Source organism: Genypterus blacodes, unplaced genomic scaffold (assembly GCF_046128005.1).
Source record: "Genypterus blacodes isolate CSIRO-AG114 ecotype Tasmania unplaced genomic scaffold, CSIRO-AGI_Gbla_v1 ptg000027l_1, whole genome shotgun sequence".
NCBI lineage: Eukaryota > Metazoa > Chordata > Actinopteri > Ophidiiformes > Ophidiidae > Genypterus > Genypterus blacodes.
In genome coordinates, this window is record NW_027466840.1 from 2115886 (window position 1) to 2127917 (window position 12032).

The 12032-nt window shown below is 41.2% G+C and overlaps 1 protein-coding gene and 1 non-coding gene across 2 annotated transcripts; one reads left to right on the forward strand and one right to left on the reverse strand.

Moving 5' to 3' along the window:
• Positions 1–77: 77 nt before the first annotated feature.
• Positions 78–10914, reverse strand: sh3tc1 (SH3 domain and tetratricopeptide repeats 1). The gene is made up of 19 exons (XM_076143699.1): positions 10156–10914; positions 9762–9833; positions 8954–9084; positions 8690–8795; positions 8369–8509; positions 8030–8228; positions 7598–7674; positions 7209–7404; positions 6607–6737; positions 6464–6502; positions 5018–6358; positions 4635–4775; positions 4136–4357; positions 3870–4050; positions 3604–3754; positions 3193–3315; positions 2923–3073; positions 1591–1787; positions 78–1482 (listed from the first exon to the last, which is right to left on the reverse strand). Exons 1-19 carry the CDS (start codon positions 10274–10276, stop codon positions 1219–1221), a joined length of 3984 nt encoding a protein of 1327 aa, XP_075999814.1. The 5' UTR covers positions 10277–10914; the 3' UTR covers positions 78–1218.
• Positions 2334–2405, forward strand: trnaw-cca (transfer RNA tryptophan (anticodon CCA)). Its single transcript has one exon. It is a non-coding gene; the product is annotated as a tRNA-Trp (tRNA).
• Positions 10915–12032: the final 1118 nt, after the last annotated feature.

The window sequence follows — 12032 nt, forward strand, 5'->3', positions numbered from 1 at the left end:
TATATCTTATGAGACTGTATTGTCTGGCTTATTCAAATACACTCTGCTGATATAGTCACATCACACATCACAATACATACATTTGGCTAAAAACATGTTTTATTCAATTCAGAATACAGAGTAAACGGCTCCAAAAACAATTCCAAAATAACAAGGAAAGTTAGCAGTCCAGGAATTACTTGTGCACATAATGTTCTCCCTTTAATGATTTACCCTTCTAATGATTTGGTTGACCTGGGTCAGCTTTGCTTCACATGGTGCTCCTCTTACAGTATCTGTGTATCCTTGAAGCCCCATGCTGCCGTCGCATATCCATGCTATCATTTGAATCTCCTCAGAGTTGATCTTCCCAACCAATGTATCTACATAACTACCTATTCAATTCTACAACATGAAAGAATCAAGTCTAGTTAGAAAAGTGACACAATGCAAAAGCATCTCTGTATGCAAGTACCCAAGGTGTTCATCCACATTAAACCCAAGACATTTACACTGGTTAGTGTGAGGACCTGTTCTGCTGCTTTAATCAACAAGGTCTGTGAAAATTAAGAGCAGAAATACCTGTAAATAATAACCTTGTTAATCTCATTGGTCCTCTGATCGTTTCAATACCGTACTGTTAATAAATGCTGAACCAAATGCTGTTAATGACAGCAAACGATAAGCTTCACATTAAGCTTTAGGTTGTATTACTGAAGTCATATCATGCAACATGTAAGGCCACTCTTTACCACTCAATTCATTCATTTCTATCAAAGAAAATCATAAAGAAAATTGTTCATTAAACTGCTGTACAAGTCTTAAATTATGGTAAATATAGTGAAATCTCATTCGTGCTCTGATTTCAATTTTCATCTGATTGCACAAGCTCTACTGAAGAGGAACCACGTATGTACGATTTTCATGTATGTACTGTATAGTATGTACTGTAGGTAAGTATGTTACTTTCATGTTAGGGTTCAAGACAATAATTACAGTTTACGGCAACTCGACTTCTAACTGATGTCTGTGTGTGTGTGTGTGTGTGTGTGTGTGTGTGTGTGTGTGTGTGTGTGTGTGTGTGTGTGTGTGCGAGAAGTAATAAGAAGAAAGATTTTTATGAAATGTGATTTTCTGTACCAACATCCAACAACAACATCCACTCATCTTATAGAGTAACTGCCACTGCGTTTCATTGCTTGGTGTAAAAGTAAGTTGTATTTTCTTCCATTCCCTCCATCATGTGTCCCTCTTTCCAGTGCTCTTGTACAGAGATGAGCTTCTGCACTGCTCATCTGCTGAGATCTTAATCCTCCTGATGTTCAAGTCTGCGGCGAACGCCCTTGCCTTCTGGTAGAAAAACAGTGAAAGCTCCCGGTTGATGAGGAAGTTGTGGTAAATAGTGGCCAGGCGGGTGCAGAGCTGCAGCTGAGATTTCTTATTGCCCAGATCCATGGCTGCAGCCAGAGCCAGGTGATAGTAACCTGCAGCGTCAAATGGGTCCTAAGAGCAAATGCATAGCTTTAAACTCAGTGACGGGGTTGTCTGTGTGAGGGTCGTCTGAATGTTGACATGATTTCACTGATTAGCAGTGTGTAAACATGACTTTACCTTCAGGTCATAGAACATGATGTCTCCCAGTGTCTGGTACACCCTGACATAGTACATTGTTTCTTCATCAAACTGCAGAGGCATTGGACAGAGTGACAGTGTCTTCAGGTAATGGTGTTCAGCCAGTTCAAACTGGTCCACGCAGTGATAGAGCGATGCCAGGCGGTGGTGGGCTACTCGCTCATTCAAATGCTCCGCTTAACCAAAAACCACAAAGAATCACAACTCATTTATACACCAGGGCTAACAACCTTTGCTACAATATTTGAACACAGTGAAGTGTTTTACTGTCAAATTACCATCAAACAATGTCATTACAATTATACCTTGATCTGTGCAATTTAAATCAAAAGTTTACTTATCATACACCAAATCCCATTCGATTTACTGTCTGTTAAGATATTAAAAGCAGTAGTTTTCTGTCAAATTAGCACAAACGCTTTTAAACACAATTTCAGTTTTTATAAAGTAAATAAATTAAAATCTAATGAATGAATTGCAATTTACAGTCTGCTGTAAGGATTGTATGGATTTTATCATATGGCCCTGCAGCTGTGACTGTAGTGCATTATTATGGATCCAAAGACATTTATGGTAGTGGTGGGCAGGTCGATCTAAAATATAGATCGATACCAACATTGTATCGGTATTGATCAATGCTTGCGTGATGAGATCGATGCTTAAGATTCAGTTTCTATCCTCTACCGTTTTCCTAATTACTGTTTCTGTCTGTAATCTAAACAGACCTCGTGGCGCAACGGTAGCGCGTCTGACTCCAGATCAGAAGGTTGCGTGTTCAAATCACGTCGGGGTCAGTTGCTTTTTCAGCAATTTCCCTTGGGTTGAATCAAGTTTAGGGCGGCAGTAGCTGGAGAGTTGCCAGTTTGCCTCCAGGGCACTGCCAAGGTGCCCTTCCACCAAAACCCCCATATCATAGCTGCCTTAAACCCCCTCTGTAATGCATATGTTTGTGTGCGATATGTAAGAAGGGGTGCAAGAAGAATTTCAAATTACTCGTGGTAACGTTGTATGAAATTGCATGTGATCTGACAAAATCTTATGTCACTGTTTGACGTTACTCATTAGAAACTTTAAGCAGCACAGTGGAGTCTAAACTTTCAGCATTTCCTTTTCTGCAGCAAAACCTGATCATAACCAAACATTGCACAGCTACAAAGCCACGCCTCCACATAAAGAAATCCAAACTGACAGAAAAGGACAACTAGACCTGCTACTCTTACAGTAATCTGGAATAATATTGTTGTTGACGACCTGTGAGAGAATATTTTACATATTAGTGTCAACTTTTTTGTGGAAGTCAGTTTTGCATACCCAGAGCAATGCTGATGTCTAATGCAGTTTGAGCAAACTCCACAGCTTCTCCATAGAGCTTCAGACAAAGCAACAGTTCTGCCAGCTTATTGCATAACCTCATCTTGGTGCGCACGTTTCCATTCTTCACTGCAATGGGAAGAGCCCGGTCCTATATCACAGAACGCACAGATATGCAAAACATAGAAACAGCTTAGACAGACAAGATATTTAACACTAAAAACTACTACTGAAAGATGTTGTGTTTGTTCTTTCAAGATCAGCCAGTACCCTGTAGAAGCAGATGGCCTTGTCCTGTTGCTGGGAGCTGTTAAAGAAAACATCTCCTGCAGCTTCCAGAAGCATCAGAATGAAGTTGGTGTCTCCTGTTTTTAGAGCAACATCCTGGGCTACCTGCACAGTCACATCAACAACATCTATTTTATTTTTAGACCAGCTCTATGTCCATTGTAGCTGTTCTGGTGAGCTGAGGATACTTTAAGGAGGTTTTAAGAGGCACACTACAAATACTACTAAGTCTAGGAAGTGAAACTGCAAGTTATCACACCCAAAAAGTCGGATGTAGCAGCAATCTTTTGCAGAAGCAGAAACTTAATGTCCTTACAAATGTTTCCAGTAGACCATGTGAGTAATAACATTAGTGAGTCCTGTATAGTTTTCTGCATGGTGGTGCAGTCAGACCTGTAAGTACAAATCCACCAGTTCAGTCTGCCCCAGCATATGGTAGATCTTCCCTGCATGCAGCCAGCCGTAGGCCTCCTTCTCCCTGCAGCCCAGGTCGATAGAAATACCCAGACTCCTCTTGGTGTAGTCAAGGGCTACACGGTACGCCCTGAAAACATTTAGATTGTGAACGTTGAGACTATCACTTCTATGGCAATGAGCAGAATCCTGTATGGTGTAGGGAGAGACAGGAAGTGTGACGCAGACAGAAGCACAAAACAGACCTGTCAGTGGACAGGCTGAGGTAGAGCTGGCTAATAGTTGACAGCACGTCCCCTTCCTGTCCCCTGTCTCCTGTGTGTATCAACAGCTGGACCAGATGTTGGTTGTAGATGATGCACTGAGTCTGGTCTGGACTCTCACAGCTGTACAGCTGGCACAGACGCGAGGTCACACTGAGCTGACCTGCCATGGCAACATATCAAGGGACATTCAGACAGTTTGGTAAATGTATAAATAAGACATTCACCCTTTGACTTGTCACACTCACAATCTAATAGCTTTGCATGGATAGCGAGCAGCAGAGCCCACTCATAGCATCCCTTCCCATAATCCAGCTGGCTCTGCTTCACATGGTGCTGTCCAAGCTCCAGAAGCACGGCAATAAAGTTCTCTTCATGACCTTCTTCAGCCAGCTCAGAGAAGGTCTGTACAGCCTCAGTCAGATGCTGCTCTGCCAGTCGTCTAGCACCAGCCTTCAGACACAACAGGCCTTAGTGAAGAAGAATACACACAATGTTTTGTAAAGCAGATATAGATTGAAAGTTCAAGGGAGAATCACATTTCTGAATGGTATTTCTCTTGAATAAAAAAATGTCTATGTCAAGCTTGGGCTGGGTTAAAATGTCCACATTTGGTCTCAGTTCAGGTCTGCTGAGATTACTGTTTCACGCCTCATTGACAGACTAATCAGGATACAGAAATCCTGCTAAATACAAGGTGCAAACATTGACAAACCTGACACCTATGAAGCACCTGGTGTATGTTACCTAGATTAGCTTGAGCCACAGCCCAGTTTGGTTGGTCCTCATACTCTTCACAGATGTCAACAGCTGCCTGGTAGCTCTCTACTGCCCTCCTGATGTCTCCCATGCAACGGAATGCCACACCACGCATGTTGAGGACCACCCCTTCAAACATAATCAAAAACCTTTTGTATTTTACATTTCTTCTGAAAATATCACACAGTTGTTATTGCCTTGAGCGGCCGCCTATGTTTATATTAGCGTCATCCAACTGTTCAATTATTACAGATGTCTCTTAAAACCAGTCTAAATGGTGACGTGGTGATAAAGTTGCTGAGTAAAACATTGGTGACCAAAACCACAACATTAGTCTTTTCATAAAACATTTAGAAAGTGAAATGACAGACCTTCCTGTGGGGAGGTGCAGTGTTCTGGCATGGAGTCAAGTACAGAGTCCAGGATATTCAGAGCCACATCTGGTTGCTTGTTATCAATGTGAAGCCATCCTAACCAAATCAGAGTGCTGTTTCTTTCAACGAGACCCTTGGGAGATGAGCTGTCATTGATAAGTGCGTGCATAAGGGGGACAGCGTGTCCGATCATTCCGTGCTTATGAAACAGCTGGCAGAGACAAACAATGAGTTGACGGCTCAAGATGTGGTATCGGTCGCTTCCCCCACCATTTTGACAAACCTTGGTAAAAGAAAGGGCTTGAAGTAAATTTGGAGCCATTTGAGCCGGGATGGAGGCTTTCAGTTCTGTGAACCCGGTCAGTTTTCTGATGTTGTCAAACAGTAGAAGGATTCCTGTGAGACAGTCACTCAGTGTGGCAGAGGGCTGTAGAGAAGCTTTCCTGATTGAACTGACACTGAGGTGGTGAAGGTCGAGTTCACTGTAGAGTCTTCCCAGGGTCAGGTATCCATGACTGGGAGAGAAACTCCATGATCCTGGAGCTTCTGCACAAAGAAAAAGCATTCTCTCCAAATAAGGAGCAACTCTTATACCCTCTGCACGACTCCAGTAGTACTTAGCCAATAAATAACAAGCCCGTGCCTCAGCCATTGTGTTGTGAGACAGGATAGCCTTCTTGAGAATATAGTTTAAAACAGAGTTGTCGACTATGTTCAGTGTGCAGTCTGGGATTCCCATGATCAAAGCAGCAAGTCGCTCTGTCAGTGCAAAGTACTTTTCAACATTTTTCTGCAAGAGATAGATGGTCCCCAGGTTGGAATAGATGCTTGCCAACAGCTTGAGGTCCAGGAAACGTTGTTGTGGTACACTGAGGGCTTCCTCAAAGTAAACCCGAGCTTGGCTGAATTTTGACCTCCCGCTGCAGAGCTTACCCAACAGGAAGCAAAGGCGACTCTGTGACCAAAAGTGGTGCTTCTTTCTGGCTGTTTCTCTAGCGACGCTCAAAAAGGCAATGAGCTCATCCTCATCACAATGACCAGAGAAGGTGGAGGAGGAAAGAAGTCCAGAACTGAGTCCATACAGGTTGCCAAACATTGCTTTGTAGTCTGGGCCTTCTAGAAAGGACAAGAGGGGGGTGAAGTTCTCTGTGCTGTTGTTTCCTTCTACAACTGGATGAACAGTGAAACAAGGGGTTCCTGGTTCTACTGTTTCGGCAGCTGGGGTTGAGTCATGTTCGGTCTTTGAGGTCACAGCAGAATCTGATGAGGAACTTCTACTTTGGCTAAGAATCCTGTGAATATTTCTGTTCAGATCAGGCTGCTGAGCTTCAGTGATTCCTGAGTAATGGTAGAAAGGTAGAAAAGAGTTAATACAGCCAATATTGACCATAAACATCACCTGGGTTGTATTAGTGAGCAATATGCGATGAGGAAGAAACTTACTTGATGTTTTCTTTTCATAGTCTTGGTAATTGAACATGTCTGCAAGTAGTAAAAGAAAGTGTATGATAATTCAGTAATAAAATAATCAAAGTTTATCAGGACATGCATCATGAATTAGACGATGAATTCAGACAGATTCTGACCCAGCTTGTAGTTTTGCCCAAAATCATTGAGGGAGATCTTCTTCAACTTCTTCATTGTCTTCTCAATGATGCCATCCTCTTTTTCACTGAAGAACATTCTTCCCTCTTCATCCAAAAAAATATCTGCTGAGCTTGTAGGATGAGGGAGGATAAAACAAATTTCATACAGCAATATTGATTTGTGATTAGTATTCTTTCTTCATAGGTCCATTGTGTTCCTTGGAAAGGCCAAACTCAGTGTGTGTGGTTATAACCTCATATGATAACCTCTCATTTGGGTTGGTCAGAAAACTAAACTTGTAATGACACAAGACTTTTCAATAGAAATACGTATTTTACAAGACTACTGAAAGGCAACAACCCCAGTATTCCAAGCTTGACATAGAAAACACAATGGATTCTATTCTGGGATACCAAACACCATGTCTTTGTTGGAGACATAACAACAATAACATAATCCCTAAAGATGAGGAATTGTCACCAGAAGTTTCATTGTACAGTGCAGTTTAGAGTAAAGTAGTTCCTAATTTTGATAAACGGTAGAGATTTGACATTTGGCAAATTTGACATTTGATAAAAGGTAGAGCTGGTGCCACACTCACTCATAAGTATCATCGGATGGTTTCACCAAGCTTGTCTTGACAAGGCCCACTTCTCCCGTCGCCTCCTTCCTCCCTGTGAACCAGACTAAGCAAGACACCAAGAGTCCAACAATGGTGATGCGGTCACCTGGTGCCACACTCAGCTCATCAGGGCGCTCAGCATCGTACTCTGTCGTGACCAGGCAGGTTCCTCTAGCTGGGGTGAGCGGACAAAGGAGGATAGGATAGAAAGAGGATAGGGGCAGAGGACATATAGGAACATTACTTTGACTTATTTTCTGTGATCCTGCGAGTGCACAGAGTCTACCATACACAGATTTCATTGATTTTTATTTGATGTTTTGCCTCATTTGTATTAGTTGCTGGAAGAAATGATCCTGCACACTTACCAAACAGCAGAGGGAAGTCACAGGCAGGTTTCCCATCACCAACTAAAATGTTCTCTGCGTATGCTTTAAGAAACCACCTGTGGATCACATGGACATACAGCTCAACACCACCAATCTACCAGTATACTGTATGTCCAATAGTCAAGTCAAGTCAACTTCCCCTCCATAAACGGCCGGCTGTGCAATAGGAACTTTACAGCAGAAGTATACACAATTACAATACACAAGCATGCAAAGCAGTAAACACAAACAGTCATGCAGTAGGAAATAACATGTTAGACAGAGATGAGATAGAATGTTACCCCTAGTACATCTGTTAGAATGAATGTTTACCATCCTAAATAGAGTTTCATAATTAGAGTCTGAAAAAAAACATGACATCATGCCTTGACCCAGGGTTATACTGAAATGGCCTTCGTTTTTGGTACCCACTGATGAAATGGGACGACTGGCTCTAAGGAGGGTTTGGCCGATGTGCCCCGAGCTCCATCAGCCAGGCAATGGACCGTCCATCCTGAGCCCATGAAGGGAGGCTCAAACTGAGCTATGTCACCCTGCTCCAGGTAAAGGTCTCCTCCAGAGGTGGAGCTGTCAAACATCTGGCTGGAACTACAACTGGCAAACAACGAACCTGAGGACACAAGTACATGTTCAGTATGTCCACAGCTTTGGGATTTTGACATGTCCTGGTAATTCTGCGCCTTTGTAGGTTGTCGTAAGATGGCTAAGGGGACTGACTGGTGATACATAGGACATTAATTCATCCCATACCATCATGCATGAGGATGCCTCTGTATATGAGACTGAGTGTTTCCTCCTGAATGGAAACCTCAATAGAAACATCCTTCTCCAAACTAGAGAGCCACAGCTTCTCGTCGAACAGCAGATTCTCCACACAGTGACTCAGAAAACCTGCAGAAGGTCAACATGAGGACATCAAACAACATAATGTCACTTCTGAGGAGGTAAATCTACTAACTTCTTTTATTTCTGCACTGATTAACTAAATAATTTATCACACATTTTGATTCATTATAAATACTCAATTGTAATGAATGTTACCGACAGCTGATTCGATCCAGTCATACATACCTGCTGTGTAATAAGTCGAGAACTTCAAAATGTCCTCAAATGTTTTAAATGACACTAAAATGATGTTGTCTTCAGAGCTGATTGAGACGAGATGAACAGATAACTCCTTCAGAGAGACAGAAAATGTTACAGAACATTGGTCTTTGGAAGAAAAAGTCTCTAAATCTCCATAGTTAGATGGGTCACAACGCTCAGCCCTTAACATATATCCCATAGATAGATAGATAGATAGATAGATAGATAGATAGATAGATAGATAGATACCGTGAGCAGCACGTCGATCTTAGTGCTGTCAGCCTGCAGAATGCACAGTTTTTCTCTCAGTATTTCCTGTGACCTCTCCTCTGCAGGAAGTCTGTCAGGACCCTGGACCACAGTCAGCAGCATGGGCAGAGCTACACAACAAAACAATGTTGCAAAAAGGTGTATCCTATTTAACCACAATCCTTTGTGTGTGTTAAACCTAAGTGTGTAAACCTAGTAGGTATAGTATCCCAATACTAAATAGCTGTGCTCTGTTAAATAATGTGAAGCTCATTCACTGATGTGATGACTGACTGCATGAGTTTAATCAGTGACTTCAGAGGAACTTACAAGTTCAAAGTATAACCGTCATTAAACTCACATGATTTCCCTCCCGTTAGTCACATGATTATCTGATGATTTGTGTTGTTTTATGATACTGCACATTAACAACATTTTTTCCACAAATGTACCATTAAGACATGTTTGGCACCATTCTGCAGCCAAACATACTGCCCAGCGTCAGAAAGCTCTGTATCAGTCACAGCTTATGGCTCATTCTGCAGGATAATGACAGAGGAACAAACTACAGCATCTAAGCTACTGAATCTCACAGTCTAATCTTAAAGTCGGTCTTACATGTTAGCATGTTAACATGTTAGAAAGTTCTTTATTATCTATTCTTGTAAGATCAATTATGCATTTTTGTTTTGTTGTATTTTGCATCAGGGAGGGCCTGATATTCTGATTGGGTAGGCACAGTCCCACTTAGCATGTCCAGGAAAGCTGTGGTTAACTTAAAAAAAAAAGAAGGAATGAATGAAGTTACCTGTCGGAATGTTTTCCTCAGACATAGACAGTGTTCTCTTCATATTTGCAGCTTCCCTCGAGAAACCTCGCTCTGTTCAAAGAAAGCAAATAACACCACATGGTCTGCAGATGATAAAATACCAGGAACAATCATCAAACACAAAGTCATGTGGTTGATGTGTCTTCCAGTGTTATTATTTGATGACATTAATACCAACAGTGGTAGGTGTAGTATGGTCTACAGAAGAATCGAAAGAAATAAAATAGACTGGCATAAAGGAGAAATGAAAACAACAAATGAAACAGTCGAAAAGTAAAGAAGTTAATGAGGTTATGAATCCCATCCCATGGTAGTGCTGATTTATAGATAGATAGATAGATCGATAGATCGATCAGGGGAAGAGTGTTGGTACCTGTAACCACACTGTTGGGTCTCCTGCTTCTCTCCGGCACATCCTGCAGTTCATGTCCGTTGACACTGATTTCTCTCCGGTACCGGGAGCTGCCGGTCTCTCGGCCCGGCCTGGTCGACATGTCCGATCACACACTTTATCCCTGCTGCTGTGATCACTCAGATTATTGCTCTGTCACATGCTTCTAACTTCACTGTGGAAGTGTCACGGCGAAGCAAACTCACCAAACCACCGGTGGTGCTTTCCAGAATAAAAGACACCAAAAATGTTTGAGCTCATCACGTAGAATTCACGCTTTAAAGCTAGTCCAATAAATATTTTTATACTGATTTGGTTATTACAATTCTTTACAAAAATTGAATGTGAGTATAAAATTAAGTTATTACATACGATACAAAGAAAATTCAAACATAACTATTTTATCTTGAAGATACACTTGCTAAATATCCGGTATGGATTTGGAAGACTTGACTTGATTACCACTGACGAGCCTAAACTTTGAATTCTACTCACATTTTCATTCTTTGATTTGAGTGTTTGACAACTGTATCCTTATATCTACAAATCGCCTCTGAAAAAGTGATACCAATTCCTTCATACTTTAATAAGCCTTTGAAAAGAAAAGTACCCAGAGTCCCTCCTCAAAAATCAATTCTGGGTAGTCCAAGTTAATAATCATTCACTGAACAAATAAAACTTCTTCAGTTGTCAAATCACCAAAACCGAAGAGGGAGGCCAGTATGTCATACATGACTAGTTGCAAAATTAAACTTCTGCAACTAGTCATGTAGAGAGAGAGAGAGAGAGAGAGAGAGAGAGAGAGAGAGAGAGAGAGAGAGAGAGAGAGAGAGAGAGAGAGAGAGAGAGAGAGAGAGAGAGAGAGAGAGAGAGAGAGAGAGAGAGAGAGTGTTGGTGGGTGGGTGGGTGTGTGTTGTGCCTCATGCTTTAACACCCCAGGAACAGACTCAGCATTTCCTTTCCTCTGCTCAGTTCCTCTGTCAGCTCAGAATCACAGAGAAAAACTCATTCTGCAGATTGCCTAAAATACACACACACACACTCACACTCACAATCACACACACACACACACACACACATATGTTAGAAAATGAAAGTGGGAGTTGTCTATAAAACACACAAATATCACAAAATTCCTGTTAATAACAACTCCCATTAGTGTGTTGAACAATTACTAAAACAAAGACACACCAACACACACCACCCCCTACTTCCATGACCAAAGGCTTTCTGCTCCACTTTCCTGTGTGAGCAAAGCAGCCTTTGACCTCAAACAACACTGACATGGATGAATTTAGAAATGCCTCTTCATCACCTGCACCAGGAATTATGGGTAGGGTAGTATGTCGCAGAAATGTATTCTTGCCTGTTTTTGCATGAATAAGATGCATCTACGTTATTCATATAATAATAATACATACATACATAGTTTTGTAATTCTCCTAGCTTTGTCACACTAGACATTCTTCCTTTCAAAGACAAAATTGTGTTTATGGTATACAGTACATTAAATGTATAGCACAACATATCATATATACCGTATATCTGGTAATGATTTTTTATGACTTAGTGACCCTCTAGTGCCACACTCAGGGTGCAAGAGAGTCTACAGTTGAAACATTACAAGAAAAAAAATAATGTAATGATATGATAAATTATATTTTGATTTAATATTTTGATAACTATAAACATCATAGATGTTTATAGTGTGTTGAATGAATGTTTTCAATAGTATGTAGTTGCATTATTAACACTTTTTTTTTTTTTTTTTTAATTTAGCTGTAGCTTTGAAAATGACCTGGAACAGCAGATTATGACCACAGGTGGTTAAAATCTGATTTCCTTTCTTTAACACAGTT